This window comes from Ptychodera flava, chromosome 22 (genome assembly GCF_041260155.1).
Source record: "Ptychodera flava strain L36383 chromosome 22, AS_Pfla_20210202, whole genome shotgun sequence".
Lineage (NCBI taxonomy): Eukaryota > Metazoa > Hemichordata > Enteropneusta > Ptychoderidae > Ptychodera > Ptychodera flava.
In genome coordinates this window covers 35,721,610-35,744,017 of record NC_091949.1, presented here as the reverse complement: position 1 = coordinate 35,744,017, position 22,408 = coordinate 35,721,610, and the positions used below count along the sequence as shown (strand labels likewise).

The 22,408-nt window shown below is 39.0% G+C and overlaps 1 protein-coding gene across 11 annotated transcripts in view; it reads left to right on the top strand.

The window, feature by feature from the left end:
- The window catches only part of LOC139123297 (kin of IRRE-like protein 3), a 91,923-nt gene that overhangs the window by 44,704 nt on the left and 24,811 nt on the right, over nt 1-22,408 (top strand). For all 11 annotated transcript variants that reach the window (XR_011549638.1, XR_011549637.1, XM_070689446.1 and 8 more), the window contains one exon: nt 95-418. Coding sequence is in view for 9 of the 11 variants with exons in the window: in XM_070689446.1 (XP_070545547.1) it covers nt 95-418 (324 nt within the window). In the remaining 2 variants the exon portion in view is untranslated. The remainder of the gene's footprint in view (nt 1-94; nt 419-22,408) is intronic.

Here is a 22,408-nt window from a genome sequence, read left to right as displayed (position 1 = left end):
AAAGACATCAAACTGGGAAATTTTTACGCTTGTTCGGAACATGTTCTCCTGACGAGTTCCAAGGTCTTTACTCCCTCTATTTTTATTCTTCAAGGTATAAACTCTTGGGTCCATGGACCTCAGTCAATAGTGGCAATCGAAGGGGAAAATGCCACTCTGAGATGTCGACTGAACCTTTATCCTGGATTACCGCTCCCACGCTGGTACATGTACCAAAGACATCCAACTGGACTACCCAAAATTTTGTCTCATGGTACCGAGTCTACCTCAACCCGTTTTGCTGTCACTGGTAACCATAGTATTGGAGAGTACAACTTGCTAATAAAAAATGTAAGATTAACTGATTCGGAAAGTGTGTGGCAATGCGCGAACATTGTAGCAAGTCCTCAGACGAAGGATGCCAATCTATCAGTGATAGGTGAGTAGTTGTTTATAAATGTTTCAACGACTTCATGACTCTATTTTCCAGGGCCGTCAAAGCTGAAGTCAGTTACTTTTCCAAATGTGTTCCAATCTGTTGACGCGGCAATGTTTTCAGCTATGATAACAATTGCTGCAATGATTGTAGCCTTGGTTGGCCGTGCGGCTTGGGCTTCTGTCCTGCGGCTTGTGCCAAGGCCACAATTTCTCCCAATACCTGGTCGAGCTATGTAAGCGGTCTGAAATCACCAAAGTGCGCCTGCAAACTGCGCCGGCGCATTTCAAACTGCGCCCCAATTTTGCGCCGGTATATTGCGCCGCCCAAACTGCGCCCGTACTCTGCGCCATTGCGAAGTTTCAATGTCAAGCACGGTATTAATAGTCTATTTTGGTTTAGTCAGGCGATTTCAAAGAAATATTCATGTTTTTCGTTAGGAATATGGTAAAATGTGTCACTAAAATGGGGAGGATGGGAGTAATTTTTTCCGATACGTATGTGAAGTATGTAATAACATCACCTGAGAGGGAAGGTAACTCGGCCAGTCAAGTGTAATTTGCATCGTAAATAGACCTTTGAATCTGTTCGTAGTTTCTACCCAAACCTTGTCAGTAAATGCTTTCACAGTTAAAAAAGACGCTAAATTTTACTCTCAAACTATTTCGATGGCCAAATATCTCTGCCATTATACGTTTCGTAGGGTAAGTCTATACTCAGTATACTGGTATGGCGAGAGTGTCCTAGCTGTCTCAGTGTCTGAATAGGCAGTGCAACCGTAAACCGGACACTCCATACTCATTCCCTTGTTTGATCGGAACTTCGTGGACCGTAATTCTTGCTCTAATTCTGCGACCTTTGAATCGTCCAATAACTGCTACTTGTACTTCCAACTCATGACGACCCCAAATGATAAGGAATGCGACTGATTCTGAGACTCTCAGTTCATAGAAGAGTCAAAGTGCGATCACCAGTGTTTTCTCCAGGGCGCGCGAACGCGCGAATCGCGCATTTTCAAAGAGTAGTCACCCCAAAAATTTATCTGGACGCGCGACCTGGCGCGCGTCTGTGGCCCCTGCCATACCAGACAGTTAGTTGGCCTTTTGATTTTGCAATACGTCACTGACTCGTCACGCCAATGCGTCTGTAATGCGTCTGCTGGTGCCTAATATCGCTACATCGTCCCTGTGGGAAAAAAAATAATCGCTCAGCTCTGGTATCTGCTTGCCGCGCCTGTGTCCAAAAATAAACAACTGCCACATCTGTTGTAGCGTATCACAGTCCGTCATTTCCCTTGTGTGTTGGTCTTGGCCGCCTGTCAGAAAAAAAAAAACTTTGTTTATTGTTCAATGACATCCGCCTGAAATATAAGTGTTACTATGTTTCAAAATTATAATTAGCATCGGCCTGGGACGAATCACTTTGATGCTGAACTTTCATTCGAATTCCCCTACCAGCCACCGCCACGTGCATTTGACGATCGAGATACAAGTCATGAAACGAAATCGCCTTATTACTGCCTTTTACAAACCCAGTCTGATGACAAAACGTCTGAAAATTGTGAAGCGGAAGAAAACAAAAAAACTGATAGTGACGAGACGAAGTCTAAAGATGTGCAGAGAGACGTTGAAGAAACAGCTGAGACGGCCGGAGAGACGGGTGCTGAAATGAAAGCAAGGAAGAGAAAATCCTGGTGAAGTTACATCGGATTCAGACGACGATACTGAACGACTTCCTTCTAAAAAAAGAAAAAGGGAATCTTTTTGGCAAGACTCCTGGCTGAAAGGTTATCCCTGGCTAGAGAAACCTGAAGATGGGCGTGGAATGCGGTGTAAGGTATGCCGTGAAGCCGGAAAAGATAATTCGTTCACTACGGAAGGGTTGCAGTAACTACCGAACATCAACTTTAAAACGCCATGTCAATAACGGTAAACACAAAGATGCAATGAGAGAAATATCTTTGCGGTCAAATCTAAAGGTTGCCGTCTCAAATGCAGTTACTCAAAAAGAGGATGCAATTCTGGTTGCTATGAAGGCTGTATATTGGCTGGCAAAGGAAGCAGTCGCAACCGATAAATACGCGTTGCTTTTGGAGCTGTTGAAAGCTGCGCGGTGCGAACCCGTGAACAATCTGGAGGTAGGCAAAAACGCTACCTATCGATCGCATACGACGGCAGAAGAATTACAGCAAGCCATCGCTGATACGATCAAAGCCGATGTTGTCGATAGAATAAAAGACTGTGACTTTTATAGTATTTTGTGTGATGAAAGCACGGATATTTCGACATCGGGCCGTCTAGTCGTTTACGTGAGAAGTGTGACCGGAAGTTTCGATGTTGAGTCGCACTTCCTGGGAAATTTGTATATCATCGAAAAAGACGCAGCATCTTTGACGGAAAAACTTATCAGTATCGTGAATGAAAACCAGTTAGAAAGGTCGAAAATGGTTGGTTTCGGAAGTGACGGGGCCTCTGTCATGACCGGTGTGAAGAATGGCGTAAGCGCAAAATTGAGAGATATCAACCCGTTCCTCATTAATATTCATTGCGTCGCACATCGTCTCGCGTTGTGTACGACCAAGCTGCCGCGAGTGTCGAGTACTTGAAGGAATACAAGACTATTTTGACAAGTTTATTCTACATTTCAAGCAGTCGTCGCTGCGATCTTCACACCTGAAAGAAGTTGAAGACATGCTTGAAAGTCCGCGTCTCAAGATGAAGGAAATCCATGACGTCAGGTGGTTTGCGTTCTACGATGCGTTACAAACCGTATACAGGTCATGGAACGCATTGGTGACCTACTTTGACGGGCAGCGTTCATCGAAAGACCCAAAGGCGGCAGGCTTACACGGCAAGTTGACGCAGTATAAATTCGTGGCGGTGATGTATTTCCTCATGGATGTGATCCCCATCGTGACGCGACTCAACCTTATTTTTCAGAAGGACGACATAGATATTGCAGCGATCAAGCCGACGGTCAGCGTTGTCCTCGATCAACTGACACAGATCAAGGACGGCGCAGTATCGGGTTTCTACACAGACAAACTTTCGGAGATAGACAGTGACAATGGGACGTTGATGGGACACAGAATTATGAATAAATCGAAACAGAAAATGCTTGTTGATGATGTGAAAAGGGCATTTCTAAGTAATTTGATCGATAATATCCAAACCCGTTTTCCTGCTGATGGTACGGGGGTAATATCTGCATTTGATATTCTTGGTATGAGAGATTTGTCATTTGTTGCTAGCGATCAGTTACCGCATTACGGCAATGATAAATTAGAGATTTTAATCTCACACTATGGCTTTGAGAAAATGAACAAAGAAGGTCAAATTTGTGCGCCTGTCATCAACCCAGATAACACACGGCATGAATGGTCTGTTATAAAGCCAGTAGTCTTACAGCAGGCCTATCCCAGAGATAATTTTACCACTTTGTGGAAATTTATCAATTCAAATCACAAAGATACAGTGCCAAACTTGATAGCACTAGCAAAGATTTCTGTTGTTTTGCCAGTAACCACTGCAATCTGTGAAAGGGGCTTTTCAGCCCAAAATAAAATCAAGACATCATTGAGAAACAGGCTAGAAGAAAGTTCCATTAACAGACTAATGACAATTCTCATTGAGGGCCCAGCACTACCTGACTTTGTTGGTGAGAAAGCCCTGAAGCTGTGGAAAAGTACAAAGGCCAGGAGAATTTTCTCAGCATCAGGCAGCAACACAAAATGACCTTGCACTTAATGTACAAACACTGTATTCATAAGGTGAACTGTGGACTGTTTAAAGCTTGCTGAAATTGTAGTTAATGTAAAATTATTGTAATTAATATTGCATTAAACTGCAAAGTCAATAAACTCCAGTATTCAAATAAATAACTTTATTGAAATTTGAAAGATGAAAGCTGTGTAGATTGGTCTGCAACAGTGTGAAGAGCTTAGTGATTACAGCAAAACCTACAGTAGAGATGAAAAAAATATTAATAAACACTTACACTATGAATGCATACATATATTTAAATTACTGAATTAATTTGCATAATTTATGCGCCCCCCTATTCTCAATCAAATCCCCCCTATTTTTTTATGTTATGGGTGACATTCCCCCCTTTTTTCAAAATCCTGGAGAAAACACTGGATCATCACGTTTGCGACTGAACTTGAGACTCCCATTTCGCTTTGTGATGTACATTTGCGAGTGAATTTGAGACCGGGTCTGAGACTCTCATTTAACGTGCAAACAGCAAATGCGACCGTTCTTACGACTGACTTCCTGACGTAAGGTATGTAAGGGTACCGGAAAATTGGCAAGTGCGAGGCTTAAGTTAGTAGAGCGAATGTGAGGGCTTGAAGTGTACGTGCTCACTCTGAAAGTGCCAGCGATAGTGAGAATGTGAAGTGAACTCGATCTGTACATAGTGCTTGTCAGCATTTATTTCATCACTTTGGTCGAATGAAAACTTACGATCAAAGTCATTGCTAAAACAGCGATACGATCTTCATGGAAGTACAGTGCTGTGTATCATGAGCGAACCGCTGAGTGAATTCATCATTTTAGTCCCTGATGGAAATTATTGAAACACACTTATTTCCAAACACCAAGAAGTTGATATTTTCGTCTAAATAAAAATATGAATGAGACATTCATCTTTACATAATGGAGAATAGAATATTATATCTGACTGCATAGAACCTTATTTACCAGGTTTTAAAAATCAGCGAGAGACTTATCGGGCTGGGACGTTCAATTCACAGTGCTGGTCAAAGTGAAAGGGGACACCATGAACACTAAATCCCGCAGAGTATTTATAAAGTTATGTCAATAACGGGAGTCACGACCGTGATTAGGCTATTCAGAGTCCAAACGATAGCACACAATTACCAATCTAGGTCTAGCGTCCTGTGATACTATGGCGGGTTTCCGAGTCCCAGTAACGGTTTGGAAAACGACCTGCTGACAGTTGATGACAAAATGCGCTCATACTTTTGATCATAGACCCTGGAGGGATGTTTTGATGGATTTCTAGCTTCCTTACCCTATAAACAACTTGAAACTAAAATGGAAGACGAAAAAAGATCCTTGAACGGACGAGAGATTTCCTGTAGAAACTTCAGATATTTACTGAGGCGGATCATCTATTTTTTTACATCCATGGGCGGATCATCAGAGCACCGAGAATATGGCATTCCCGTTTGATTTCCAAAACATCATTGTGTAGTTTCTAACAGAAAGGAAAAAAATTGAAACGACAACTGATATCGCGTCATTTAAATACGGGCTTTTAATTGTTCATTCGTTTTAGTTATTATCGTCGTGCCGTTTTAGAAGATTTTTGAGGACCTGAACGCCAAGCAGAGAGAGAGAGAGAGAGAGAGAGAGAGAGAGAGAGAGAGAGAGAGAGAGAGAGAGAGAGAGAGAGGGAGGGGGGAGGGAGGGGAGGGGTTTATGCAGTCGCGAACTGATCATGGTCTTTAGGATGGGTAAATGCAGGGTCGGTTTACACATTTGCGCTGCACAGATATCGAAAATGTGCAGATACTTTCCTGAAATTTGACTTATTTTATAACATGAGTAGAACAAAACCAAAAGTGTTGAAGTAACTCTTCGGATGTTTGACTCACAAGTTTGCTTAAGTTAGATAACATGTATACTTACAGAAATGTTCAAAAAATATACTGGTATGTTCTTCAACACCACGTTTCTTATGATCGGTGATGTCACATTTTATTATTTTTGGACACCGTGGTGCTAAGCACCAAAGGTGTCCCTTGTCGCCACAATGTCTGTGTGTGTGTCCGTCTGTCTGTCCGTCCGTCCGTCTGTCTGTCTGTATGTCCATCCGTCCGTAGACAGATTTTGTTTCACTCATAACTTAAGAACCCTTAGGTCCAATGTCATGCAATTTGGTATTTGGTATTATCATGATGAGACTTAGATCTGATTAGATTTTGGTGGGTGTGGCTTATTAATTAATTGCTCATTTGCATATTTAATGAATTTTTTGCCATAGGGCTATATCTCAAGAAATATTAAACCAAATTTGATGTGACTGTACACATACTTAATTACCCTATAGCATGACTATGGTAAAAGTTTAGTAAGTTTGGTTAATTAATTCTAATTTGCATATTTAATGAATTTTTGTAATAAGACTACCAGTATACTCAAGAACTTCTTAAGCAATTGTGATGGCCATACTTTTATCAGCTTGTAGAAACATCATAGTTAAGAAACAATTATTTTTAAAATAATGCTACACCATGAATACTGTTTTATCTGTGATTATTTTTTTTTAATAAAATAAAAAATGTGTTCAGTGGGTTTTCTCATAGGAGTGTACGTTAGCAGTAAGGGGTTCGTAAAGTTGTGTTTGGGCGCCATCTAGTGGTCAGAACCAGTAAGGCCTTTCAACCTCGCTCTCATGCATCGAGCAGCCATACTTTCTGTGTGTCGCTACGAGATTCAGTTCCTGCCACGTCTATCTACAGTCACACCAGTGGAGCCAGTACGACATTCGGTAAGAGGTCTATTTTTATCCGTATTTAGAGCATGTGTTAACTTGGCGTGTACCGATAATATCTGTGAGTGAATGAGAGGTGAGAAGCTGTGTGCGAAAAGAAACAGCCTCGAAGGTTATCCAAAGCACGTCACTGATAAGTCGTGTTAAAACGTGTGGCAACATCTCACCACACATCGAGTATACAGTATGGGCCCTAATTATGGTCTAGTTTAAAAAGAGTATCTAAATTTACGAGGGATCGACTGTAATCGTGTTTTCAATATTCACGGAGTTCATTTGAAAAATGTCAGTGGCGTGATGAAGACGCCATTGTTTTACAATTGGGCTTGGGCGTGCATTAAAAACAACCGTTCCCCTGATTTCTACCACACTTCGATTGAAATGATTCTTATAGTGGAAACTGAAAGTTCAACCCCGATTTGCGAGAATTTTTGGTTGTTTTGGGGCATCGTAACTTTTGTGGAGTACGAGTCGGGGGCCCCTGTAAGGTTGTGCCGTCACGGACATAGCGAAGTAAGCGAAATGTGGTGTTTACATGGTTCAAACTACCGGTAGGGATATATTTTCATTTTAGCATAACGAGTCTGAAAACAAATGACCCTCCTGGTTTCACTTTTGTAAATTACTATATCTTGTATTTTCACTGATATCGTGAAACTTGCCAAAATGTCCCGATAGAACTTGTAGACCACGCTGTTTTCCCGTTAAACACAATTTCCCGAATGGCGTCATTTGTTATGCCCAATCAGATTGAGCGTTCTTCCGCACGCTTTCCAATACATTCGACATTACATAGTACAAGATATCGTAAGACGTAATCGTTGCTATGATTGGCGGAAGCGTTTTCATGCCCTTCGGCATGTCGATAGGGGCCATGAGGTAAATTTTCTCAGTAAACGCAATATCAAGAGAAATATGAGCGTGCGGAAGTGGGGCAAAGAATATGTAAAGACATTTAACACTTCTAAATAAACAACAATTATCAAATGTTTATAACCCATGTGTTGCAAAATGTAACTGGCGCATTTTTCTTTCCGACCATTGTACGGCGGTGCACGGACAGTGGGCTATTGCCACCGGAAATATTCACAATATAGCAAGGCATTTCTGTGTTCAAGATATGACGGTCGATGAATTTCATTCGGTTGTAAAACGAATTTTAAAATTACCCCTCTGTGTCATAGTGTGGCGTTCAAATTATGGCTAAACATTTCAGTTTAAAATGTTGAAAAATGAAGTGTAGCCCACAGTTTGTTTCAACATATGCATATTTATTACTGGTATGTTATTTCATTTCAATAATTTAGCCCATCTTTAGTGTGTATTTTTTTATTTCTTTAGTCCATATTTGTTTAGCAGCGTTCTAAAATTTCTGAACAATTTGCAAATTATTCTGATGATATTTCAGATGCATATATTTGTGGTGATGATAACATAGTTGGTACTTTGTACAAAGATTGTAAATTTTGTGCAGTCCAGCTGCAATTGAAACATCAACTGATAATGGTGTATTAGTTTCCTATTGGATTTATATGTCAGAATTGCACAAATCTGTGCTGAATTAGAATAACGACACTGATCAAGAATCCCATCTGATTTCAGTTTTACAGTGGCTATTGAGAGAATGTTGTTCGCAGAGGAAATGCATAATGTGCATTGAATGTAAAATCAAAATATTTAATATGAAATTTAAATCATTTTAGTGAATCATAGCTAGACAACCTATCTCTGACATATTTTTCTTTCTTTTGCAGTACTGGTATTCACTGTGTCTTTACTGCAACTGCTAATTAAAATAAGAGCCAAAATAAATCAGAATACACACACTTAGTACACAGACATTTGACAACAACATCCAACAGTGACATTGACAATACATACAACAAGCAGAGCTTGTTAGTTCTAGAATATACAGAATATTATCTCACATAGTGAATGTCTGAATATTATTCTGACTTGTATTCCAAAGCACATTCTGAAAGTACCCTTCTGGAATATACAGAATATTATCTCACATGGTGAGTGTCTGAATGTTATTCTGAATTGTATTCCAAAGCACATTCTGAAAGTACTCTTCTGAAATATCCAATTACAGTACCTTCTGAATACTTTCTAGAAATACTGAGCTTTTCATAGTTCACCTATGCACGTATTTTGAACTATCATTGATAGTGAAGGCATTGACAATAAACATTTAATATTTACGTGTATTATATATTTAATTGAACTTGACATTTTAGAAATACACTGACAAATATGAAAACAAAAAGAAAAGTCCAAAAGCATCAAACCTTGCAAAGAAATTACACATGGAGAGCCGAAGGTCTTCCCAAAAAGCCAATATGAGATTGTCTCAATCAGAAGTGATGGCAATTGTCTATATCGTGCTATAAGTTATGGGATCTACAATACCGAAGATTACCACATACAAATCAGACTTGGTGTTATTGATTATTTAACTACACATTGGGATGATTATAACGATGTAATCAAAGTTGAATATGCAAGGTGGCATATCCAAACGAAAGAGGAATATGCACACTATATGAGCAGACATGAACCAGGTTTCGCTACATATGCAGGTCATATTGAGTTGACTGCAGCTGCTATTGTGTATAATGTATGTATCCAAGTACATCTTGACCCTGCAAATAACCCCATACACACTGTTGGCAATATCAATGGACCATTAATTATCCATCTTGTTTTTAGAAATGCCATGCCAGACAGTGGACATTACGATTTTCTGAAACCCATTTCAAGTTCCATCACAGTTCCTACATGTAGACAGCAGTGCAAGAGAGAATAGATTCAAAAAAAGAGAGCTGATCCAAATTTCAAACAAAATGAGAAAGAAACTGATTTAATTAAAAAGAAAAGAAAACGATGTGATGAAGAAAACAAAGCACAAGAGCAACAGGCAGATTTATTTCGAAAAAGAGCCAAGCGGATAGATGAAACTTACAAAGCTAATGAACAAGTGAAAGACAAAATTTGAAAGCAATGTGTTCGTTCAGATAAAGATTATAAAATGACAGAGAAAGAAAAAGATCAAATACGAAAAAAGCTTAAACGTTGCCATACACAACAAAAAACAACAGAACAACAGAAAGACTTAATTCGAAAGAAAACAATTTGCAGAGATAAACAATATAAAGCAAAAGAACAACAAAATCAGGCCATTTACAAGAAAACAATCCGTTTGGATAAACAATATAAAGCAAAAGAACAACAGAAAGATGTTATCCGAAAGAAAGCAGTGCGTACAGATAAACAATACAAAGCAACAGAACAACAGAGAGATGTAATTCGTAAGAAAACTCTGCGCTTAGATAAAAATTATAAAACAACAGAACAACAGAATCAGGCCATTTACAAGATAACAATGCGTTTGGATAAACAATACAAAGCAAAAGAACAACAGAAAGATGTAATTTGAAAGAAAGCAGTGCGTTTGGATGAACAATATAAAGCAACCGAACAACAGAAAGATGTAATTCGAAAGAAAGCAGTGCGTTTGGATGAACAATATAAAGCAACAGAACAACAGAAAGATGTAATTCGAAAGAAAGCAGTGCGTTTAGATAAACAATACAAAGCAACAGAACAACAGAAAGATGTAATTCGAAAGAAAGCAGTGCGTTTAGATAAAGGATATAAAGCAAAAGAACAACAGAAAGACGTTATTCGAAAGAAAAACAGACGTTTGGATGAGGCATACATTTGTACAGAGAAAATCAGAAACGCTTTATTCAAGAAAAATAGACGAATTGATGCCCACTTCAAATGAAAAGAAAGACTGAAAAATAAAATTTCAAAGTCAAAGAAGCGATTAAATGTATTTCATAGACTAAAAGAGAAAGCAGCAAATGCTACCACAATGAGAAAATCCAGACTGAACATTGCATATCGTGAAGAGGAAAGGGTAAGAAACACCATTGCTATGATGCAAAGACGGACCAATGAAAATTACAGAGCAAAAGAACGTTTACATGACAACAGGCAAACAGACAAACCAAAGACACTGTACACAACTGAATGTGCAAGAACTTCTAAAATATTTCCACAATAGTATTTCTGATGGACCTCACTATAAGTGTGCATGTTGTAGTCAGCTCTGGTACAGAAAAACTTTGATTAATTACAACAATATCAAAGACACTTTGCCACTAATAACTAGACTCAGGATAACACATGATGATAATGATTTGCAATTGCTTTGCTCAACATGTTATTCATATTTGAAAAGGGGCAACATTCCTCCATGTGCAGTGCATAACAACATGTCTTTTCCAACTTTACCAAAAGAGCTTGCACTTCATCCATTAGAAGAAAGACTAGTTGCATTACGTATTCCATTTATGCAGTTGAGAGAGCTACCTCGAGAACAACAGACTTCATTACCAGGGAATGTTGTAAACGTACCATGTGGTATATCTAGAACTGTTAACACATTGCCACGCCCATTAGATGCATCACAAACAATACCACTGAAGCTAAAAAGAAAACAAAGTTACAAACATGCATATCAAGTGCAAAATATTAGAACACAGAAAGTTGTTAATGCTGCACAGTGGCTAATACAAAATTCTTGTCTGTACAAGTCTGAAAATGTCACTATCTCACCCCACACTAATCATTTTGGTGTAGTTGAAGATAAACAGCAAGAATGGAAAGAATTTTTACCTCAAGACAACTCTGATAAACAAATTGCAACTGATGATACACAATGCACAGATGAATCTAACAGATCAGATAGTCATACTGGTATAAATCAAAATGACTCGGATCATTTAGTAACAGATACTGCCACAACTGATAAGATTATTACATATACGACAGATAATGCTGACAGTGAACTGAACATAAACAAAGCACAAATTACAAGTAATAGGGATCAGAACCACCAGAATCTATCACATGTAACAACAAATACTGAAAATTACACAAATAAAACAAGTAACACAAAAGACTGTCCTAATTTGCCAGAGCAAACAAATGTAAGTTGTAACATCTAATACAGAATCTGATGATGAGTGGACAGATGTGACAAACATAGATGACCGTGCTACAGCAAATCTTGATACATTACTTACACCTGAAACAACTGATATTGACAATGATGGTGCATACTGCTATGCTCCAGGAGAACGCAATAAACCGATGGGTTTGTTTCAGATAAATATTCTGAAGAGTTGTCATTTCCTACAATATTTGCTGGCCAACCTAGACCAAAGACAAAAGTACCTGTACATTACAGTACACTATGTAAATGGGAACGAAGACATTCAGACAGGAGAGTTGCTAAATCAGTGCCGAACATTTTCTTCAAACTTAAGAAATTATAAGTAAAGCAAATACAAGACAAATTAAGCTACATTATCTCTACGTAAATGTAAATTTGAAGGCAAACAATTGAAAGCTGCTTCTTTCCAATCTCATGAGCAAGTACAAAATGTGTTGCATCTTGATGAAGGTTACAAAATTTTGAGAACTGTCCGAGGATCACCACCATATTGGGAAAAAGCAAAAAGAGATTTATTTGCAATGATTCGTCAACTAGGACTACCCACATTTTTCCTCTCATTTTCTGCTGCAGAAACTCGATGGCATCATTTACTACGAATACTTGGACAAACTGTGCATCACAAATTATACACTGATGAAGAGATTAGTCAAATGACTTGGAAAGACAAATGTGAATTGATTCAGTCTGATCCTGTGACTTGTGCAAGACATTTTGACTATTCTGTACAACGATTTCTTCATGATTTCTTAGAGAGTTCTTTTCATCCTATTGGTGAAATAGCAGATGGCTTTTATCGAGTTGAGTTTCAACAGAGAGGATCACCACATATTCATATGCTGGTATGGATCAAAGATGCTCCACAGTATGATAAAGATGATAATGATACAATCACTGACTTCATTGAGAGATACATCTCTTTTCAAAATGTAATGAATTCTGATGATGAGGCACTGCAAAATCTGATCAACCTGCAACTACATAGACATGCCAAAACCTGCAAAAAGAAGGGACAGTGTGTCTGTAGATTTGGCTTCCCATTGCCACCAATGCCAAAAACAATGATACTGACTCCTCTTGAATCTGATTGTCCAGAGGAAACACAAAATCAACTGAAAGAGCACTATGTCAAAATAAAGGCGGAATTGGATAATATGTGTACGGGTGATGATATCACATTTGAGAAATTTCTGTCCAAACTCAAACTTGATGAGCAAACATACATTGATGCTATTCGCTCATCACTTGCAACTGACAAGGTTTTTCTCAAGAGAACACTTAAATGATATCAGAATCAATAGTTACAATTTAACATTACCGTACTACAAGCTTGGAGAGCAAATATGGATATTCAGTTTATTCTAGACCCATATGCATGTGCGATGTACATTGTGTCATACATAAGTAAGGCTCAGCGAGGTATGAGTAACCTACGAGAGCGTGCCACCAAGGAAGCAAGAGAAGGTAATTAAGATATCAAAGACAGAGTTAGACATATTGGAAATAAGTTTCTTAACCATGTAGAAGTGAGTGCTCAAGAAGCTGTACATTTGGTACTTCAAATGTCACTGCGCCGTGCTACACGTGATTTTGTGTTTATTAATACATCACCTCCAGACAGTCGCACAATTTGAAACCACTATGTGAAATTCAAGGAATGCCTCCAGAATCAACTGACATAGAAACTGACAGTCTCATTAAAAAGTACCAACGTCGCCCAAAACCTCTCTTGGCATGGTGCCTGGCAGATTTTGCAGCTTGGTTTGACTTCCACAAAGATGACACAAAACATAATCAAACAAACCACTATGATAACAATGTTGTTGATGAACTTGTAGAACCATCATCTGAGTCACATGTTTCATACAAAGTTGGTGGACTGATCTACAAAAAACGTCAAAAATGTAAAGTAATTAGATATGTTAACTTCCACAAAGCAAAAGAACCTGAGAATCATTACAGAGAACTATTGATGCTGTTTCATCCTTGGAAATCTGAAAGTGAACTCATTGAGAATTGTGATTCATATCAAGAGAAATATATGCAGTTGAAGGCAGACATAGATGCAAAGAGATGTCAATACCAACATAATGCTTCAGTTCTCCAGCAAGCAATAGAGAATCTGCAGAATGAAAACGCTGAACAAAATAATGCTGTGAGTACAGTAGCACCTAATGCAATACACAATGATGAACAAGATGCTAACCAGGGCTCCATTGAAAATAATGGCTATGCATCTTTCAATCCAGACAAACCTGAACATTCAAATCATGATATTGGTCAAGACCTAGGTATTGCTGTCAATAACCCATGCATTGAGGATTTACAGCAACCCAGAATGAACAAGCAGGATTTCCATAATCTTGTAAGGAAACTAAATGAGAAACAGAAAGAAATATTTTATCATATTCTCAACTGGGTAAAAACTAAAGATGCTCAGTTATGTCTGTTTCTGACAGGTGGAGCAGGAGTTGGCAAATCTATGGTAGTCAAAGCAATATACCAAGCACTCTTACGATACCTTGGAAGTCTACCAGGTGAAAACCTTGACCTTATCACAATGATTCTAATGGCACCAACTGGAAAAGCTGCATACAATCTTGGTGGTACTACTATTCACAGTGCACTTCAAATACCTGCTAGTCAAGGTTTTCACTACAGAGCACTCTCAACAGATAAGCTCAATACATTGCAAGCAAAGTATCGAAACCTGAAAGTAATATTTATTGATGAAATCTCAATGGTTGGTAATGGCATGTTCAATTATGTGAATCTACGGCTGCAGCAAATAATGGGTAACAAGAAGTTGTTTGGTGGTGTCAGTATCATTAGTACCGGTGATTTGTTTCAACTCAAACCTGTGTTTGATGGTTGGATTTTCAAGATCTAAATGTGAACTACGGGCCTTTAGCAACAAATCTTTGGCAAGAATGTTTTACAATGTTTGAATTAACAGAAATAATGAGACAAAAAGATGATGCAAACTTTGCTCAGTTACTAAACCGACTTCGAGAAGGAAACCATTCAGACAATGACATTAAATACCTTGAGACTCGTATTGTGCAATTGAACTATGAAGATGAAACTACAGAACATGTTACTGACATAGTCCACATTTTCTACAGCAATGCCAGTGTTGATTCACATAACATCCTAGCCTTTAACAAATTGACAGGGTTTAAGACAACCACTGAAGCAGTAGACACAGTTATTGGTGATGTTGATTAAGCTGTTAAAACTAAAATCCTATAGAGTGTTCCAAAAGCAGCTCAAAATACATTGCATATTACTATTGGACAGAGAATGTGACCTCTGCATAAATTTATCAGTTGAAGATGGCCTCATAAATGGTGCATCAGGAATAATCCGATTCATTGATATACTATATCTATCCCTTCCTAATCGTCGATTGACAAAGAAATAAGTCGAAACTAACACCCGGTTGTGAAGAACGAACGGTAATAAAAACGAAGTTCGCGGCGCTTGTGTTTACAAAATGCTAGGCGATCACGTGGTATGGAGCACAAGGAGTGATGATATTACTAGCCACACAAGAGCGGGATTTTAAATGTGATCACTGTAACAATGGAGACGGAGAGCCTTGTAATTAATGCATATTTACCAGTATATCCAACTTACGCACATGTGTATCTCTTTTGATTGTGATGTACGTCCACTGTTCATTTGAATCTGGAATGCTATTTCTTCAAACTCTTTTTTTTCTGTTGCTTGAGTATGAGACATTTCAAGTGGTGATGCATTAGGTCAGAGTAAAAAAGAGGTAATTTAGGCCCGGTGCATTAGCCGTCCTGGCATCGGCAGTCGGTGCATCGCCCGATCCAGCGTCAGAGCCCGAAATGACTGTCACCGCGTCAAAAAGCCTGACACATCAAGCATTTTTCCACCAACTATCCATCACCAAAGTTTAAAACTAGTGCATTCATAATTCGGTCAGTTTGGTTTGTCATTTATCGGCGAACAAGTCAACTAGTTCAATGTAAAGGTGACGATGTGATGCTATACTTCAAGTTAGCGGGATTGGGAACGGCTTACACTCAGGCCCACGGACACCAGTTGTGTAGGTACGTTTGACGTTGACCTACATGATCCGCAGGAATTACTGCTGAAATCACTAATGCATTAAAAACGTAAAAACAAAGACCCTGCTGCAAGCACATCTGATTCTCTGGATTTACTTAATGGTTTACTAGACTTGGTTCCAGTGCGTTATTTGTGAACGTGTGAGTTGGGTGAACTCTTGGAATGCGATGATTTGTGTTTTGTTTTCATGTGAAACGTGTGAGTAGGATTATGTGAACGCGTTGAGTGGGGTGAACACTGTACAATCTTGCCCGAGTTACAGGATTTGATTGTCATGCATGGATTTCTTACTGCGTGGTGGGGATAAAGTTACTGGCGATTTTCTCGTCACTCAGAGAGGTGGCGAAAAGTTCCGTTTCAGCTAGCTGTGGGTCCACAGCTGTGGTGTTTTAGGACGGGATATCTGACTTTTACGTGCTGGTTTTGACTTTACGTTTTTAACCCCGCCACCACAGCGGGGTTCATAACATGAAATCAAAACCAGCATGTAAAAGTCAGAAATCCTGTCCGAAAACACCACAGCTATGGACCCACAGCTACGTTTCAGCGATCATGGATTACGAAATGTATGGCAATGCTTCGTATCGTGTGAAGCATTAGATATCTCTCAAAGAAAAAAGACGAATTATCTGGTGATGACGAATATGGCGATAGTGCAGAAGATGTCTCAACCAGTGCCGTCGCACGAGGTGTGATAAGCCGATGGTCACTGAGTTTGGGAATGGACTTTTAAAAAACTAACGCCAGTAGCCTACGAAAAATTCACCGATGAGAATATCGCTTATTGTGATGAATATGTGATTTTTTTCTGAACAACAGCCAAACAAAATCCGGTTCTTTGACTTCCAGTTCTTGCATATTTCACAAAGTCCTAGTCAACGTTTTTGAGCCATGCTTCTTGTTATTCAGGGATTACCCTGGCTCAAGAACAGCATGAGATAAAATCGCACATGAAAAACGACAGTGGGAGAATTTCAAAGTCTTTGGGAACCGGACCTAACTTTCCCTGATTTTCTGCATATTGGTTAATTTGCATAACAATACACTCAGTGAGACAGTGTTCAGACGACCTCAGTTTTCAGACATTTAATGACATGCTGTTCGTTATACTCACTTCGCTCCGTCTTGATAGCGTTTTACAAGTCATGCTACAGCATATTAAGTCAGGTGACGCTGCCGTCCCGTTTTGGATTTTTTTTTTTGGTAAAAGCTATTTCGGGCGCTACAAACTTGGTGAAGTTAGCCACACCGTACAATACGAGGTGTAGAACGCAACACACAGGGACAGCCCGTGTCTGATATCTAGAAGCGCTATACACGTTGAAATATAGTTGCGTCGTCCATGGATTAAACGTAACTATAATTATCACAAAATATTTCCATATAGTTTTCTAAACACATCAAAATTGAAAATCGGGGTTGGAAGTTTCAAAATATCAATATTTAGCCCCTTATCACATTCAAAATACGACGTCAGATTACTACGATAGCAGTCCGATTACACGCACTCAACATTGGGGCAAAAGTTTGGCAACTTTGACCCCCTAAATGCCACTTCTGTCGGTGTTAACAGTTTGAGGATAAACACAATAAAGTTTCGAAGGGTATGGTAATAAGAATTCGTTGTGCTCGTCCACGGTCCCTCCACAAAAGACTGTGGCTCGTCATTTATGAAACGGCTTTTGGCGAAATTCACTACCCTGTCCGAAAACTGTCACACTGAGTGTAGTTGTAATCGGAGGCGATCGAATCCATACTTTCTAGTGCAGGAGTAACGGAAGTACAGTAGTCCAGAATAGTGCATTTTTGTTTTTTCTTCGCACTACCACTCGTACTGGACACGAATATTCCTTCGAAAGCACCATTTTGAGCGACGACAACACACTGTACATCAGCAATGAACACTTGCTGTATCGACTCTAATGATTTGTCAATGAACGCAAAACTTCCTGTTGGCAACCAATCACAAACGCTGTTGAAACGGGTAACTCTGCAACAGCTTTTTTCTAGGGTAATTATAGCGCTCTCTACGGTGGTACAATGAGTGGTTCTGTACTGAAAACCTGCCAAATGTTACCGATGAATTTAGATCGCGTAAAGGTATCACGTACGCGCCATTTGAATTATCGGCGCGACTTTTTTGACCAATTGATTTTTCTGAATGCGATTTTTCTGATTTTTTAGCGTAAATATTGCGTTATCGCGCCCCAAAGTGATCCCTGGTTATTTCTCCCGATATTCTGTTCGGGTAAATCCTAGCTGTTCATCGTTGCACAATTTTACAATTTTCCAAAGATGAACGACAGAATGGCCGCCGGCCACGCCAGTCAACAGGACCACAATGTCTGAACAACGTCTGAGAAATGGGTTGATCTTGAAATTTTGAGGTCAAAATTGGAATTGCTTTGGCGGTAAACTTCGCTATTATGCGCCACGATCTTTTGAGTTTGGCGGGTTTATGTTTTCACTTGACAAGTTGAGCGACAGCTGGGAATATCTTGCGGTAAGACGCGCTCGCGGCTGGGCCTTTGTTTTGACGTGACGTTTTGAACACATCAGTGATTTCAGCAGTATTTTTGAGCAACATTTGCTAACTCTGGTTACGTTTCCTAAATATCAAACCAATAAATTTTAACATGCCACGTTGTTTCTTCGACAGCGACCACAACAAGTACAGTGAGCAGTGACAGTTCACGAGCTCAGACGAGGGGCCCGGGTCACACCATCAATGATTGTTCAGTGTAGCCAACAGCCGTCGACGTCCGCGATGTGTACGGGCTGTTTTATCTGCTTATGTTCCTGAAAGAGTGTGCATTTTGGCTAATCACTCTGAAAGGCGCTTTCGTACTTTAGACATTTCAATTGTCAGTATTGCCTATTTCAGTCTATTTTTAAATGCATGTTTATTGTTTATTTATTTTTATGGGGGGATTCTTATAAAAATTTACTTCCGTCGCGAGCATCACCACTGAATATGACAACATACAACACAAGTGTACATGCATGGTCGAAATAAGATTATTTCGCAAATGAAAAAAAGACAACTGCAAACTATAAGTCATGCAAAGAATTTATCTACATAAGTGACCAAATTTTACCAGGTTACCTGCAACTCAATTTGGTCTCTCATGTCTGTAAATTTTCAGTGATTTTCGTAATGTTCAAGGGTCATGACTGTGACGGCTAACATAAACATTTTACATCGCATAGCCACACAGTGGTGGATATGTAAATATGCATCCTTGTTTAGATATGATAAGGATCGGATATTGCCAAACTGTCAGTAATATTTCCAGCTGTCAATGTGAATGACAGATACATCGCTCGGTCGACCCACTGTACTGGTTGCTTGCGCTGCGCGCTGTAGTGTGGACGCCATGTTGAACCAGAGTTGAACTGTGCGGTACTTCTCTTGCACATGCCTACAAAGTCGATTACGTTGCATTCCGTATGTCAACATCGTTGAATTTCTGTCCATTAAGAAATTCACTTTGTCAATATTCTTTATCACGAGGAATTGATACACGTTACGTACTGAGGTCAATTAGTAGATGATTCTTCATGATTCACTATGCTTATTCATGTGAATAGTTCGCGGTATGCAACAAAAATAGTGAAAATATTCTCAAAAGCTACAGCTACTATCCTTTTAAGGCGAGAAAAAAGTGCGCCGGCAATCTGCACCGGCGCATTTCAAACTGCGCCCCCATTTTGCGCCGGTATATTGCGCCGCCCAAACTGCACCCTTAGTCTGTGCAAACACTTCCTCTGAGTGTCACAACATCGAGTAGTCGCACTTGCGAAGCAGGACGCTTTAGCAGTGTAGACTGTAGATATTAATATCCGTGCCCTATAAAATGCAGCTCGAAAAATGACGTGAATTTGCAACAAGTTACATGTAAGCTTAATAGTAGTTGTTTGTGGACTGCGCACATACGTACATGGACACATGGAGGTAGTTTGCGGACAGTACCATAAGTTACTTCTCAAACAGGAGCTTGCATTTTAAGAAATTTTCTTTCAGTAAGGTGTGAAAATATATCTTTCGCCAGTAAGATTTTTGACATGTTTTCAGAATGGAGTCTCGGAGGTACGAGACCATGTTATGTTTGTATGGGACGAATTACACTCACATTGCGGTATCGTGAAAGGATATGGCTTCAGCAGCAGTCAAAATTTGTGAATTTTGCATATCCATTAAAGGCCATATCAGGGACTTGATGCCCGGGATCAAGTTAATCCCGTCCACCTATGACATTCACGGACGGGATCGAATGTTTATGTCTGTGTAAATTACGGTCACGATTAGAGTGCACAGGAGGTTATACACAGGCCAATGTGTTGACATGCAAACAACAGATTATACTACACTGAATATAACGGCAAGACCAGTATACATGTACAGAGAAACATAGTTTCATGAAGCCCACAATGCTTGTAGCAATAACAGGTGTACTTCAACAGAAATGACAAAGGTACAGTCAATCCACGACGCTGCTGCAACTGGCGTTATTACGTTCCGAATTTAGCTTACCTAGGGCTCTGGTTGCAACTGTACATTTATTGCAGCTAAACGATAGCGTAGACGTCGTGCCATTGCCAAGATACTCTGCTGTTTCCGATCGTTTTGTCTACAGAACTACTAAAAACTCTCTCAATTCGACACGAAAAAATAATTACGGTTTGAAATTGGTGCATTAATTTATATTTATAATCAAAGTGAGACTTGAGTGGACACCGTGGGTCATCAGTATGTATTAGGGAGATGTGTAGATATTTCATGGATAGTGTTTGATCATTGCACATTAATTATTTTTGTGAGTTAAGCGTACTTAAGTGCGTCTAGCTGTTAGTTTGGTAATTATTTAATTATGGAACAGGATATGTTCATCAGACAGGCGATCATCAAATGTGCACACTAATTTAGAATGTAAGGCTTAGATTTCTATAGAAAAACTGGATTTACAAAAAATTTTGAATTTGTTTGCATGCATTATTGATTCACTTGAAATCATCATCGTAGACAGCGAGCCTCATTGTGCTCAAGTTTGTGGGAATAATCTGACATAGAATGCAATTTAAAAAGAGGATTTTCATTGATAAATAGCATAGAGAGTAGTAGTCTCTCTGTACAGACTGTAAGTAGTGACAAAGAAATGTCAATACTGTCATACACAAATTATAGAGCAGGTATTTAATGTGAATCAGAAATCTACAGGCTTACTGACCATTTTCAAAACTGAGAACAAAGTGTACTGAGAAGTGGAGAACTGTATCACACATGACAATTTGTGTAAACATTTATTATTCTCAGTCTTTGGCGCAAAACATCACTTAACAGTGGTGAGAAAGGGGATGACTAAATTTATGACCGATAGACTACTAATGATAAATGAACATGCATTTCTGCTTATTGGAAATGAGTGTTATTTGTATTGAAAATTATTTTTTTTTCCATTCAAATGTCACATTTATGTGTGTGAATTGAAGGCTGCAAATATTGGCTTATGATCACTGAAATAAGATTCAAGTACATGACCTTCATAGGATCAATATTGGTGTAGATGTGATCAAGGCATGAATTATAATCAGTTGTTGGAGAGTGTATCAGCTGTTTGTAATCATATGTTTCTGTCATTAACTGTAAAAGTTTCTGTTTTCTGACAGAATTGTCTTGCATATCTACATTAAAATCACCGATTATGACAATGGGGTCATTGGGATGAAGTTTAAGATGCAGGTTAAAAATCGCCTTTTCAAAAGTTCAAATTACAGTATTTGGATTACAATATGTACCAATAATTTGCAAGATACCAATAGGTGTTTGATACTTTGATAGTGTGAATTCAATGCCACCATAATCAATGCTTTGTGGTGTTTCAAAATAGCCATGTCTGGAGTAAATAACAGTGCCATGTGCTGATCTCTGATTTCCTGATGATGACCCATCATGTCTGTAAGTTACATAGCCTGGTAAGTCATAACTGGAACTATCATTTGGGGACAGTTTTGACTCTGTACAAATTATCACATCTGCAGCTGTTATACTGTAATCACATGCAACATCTTCATAATGGGCATGTAATGATGTCACATTTTGATGTGCAACTACAAAATAGGTCTCATCGTATTTGTAGGGAAACTGTAAATTTGGTTGTAACATTGCTTCAGTGCGTAAACGATTCATTTCTGTTTGAACATCACTGCTGACTGTTATATTTTTTGGATGCAGATTCAGAATATGAAGACCTTCTAGATGAGTTACACGCCTCAGTGCAACATAATGTAGATGATACTGTTTTTTGTTTGGCAGATCTACAACAACCTGTTGGAGTGTGTCACCT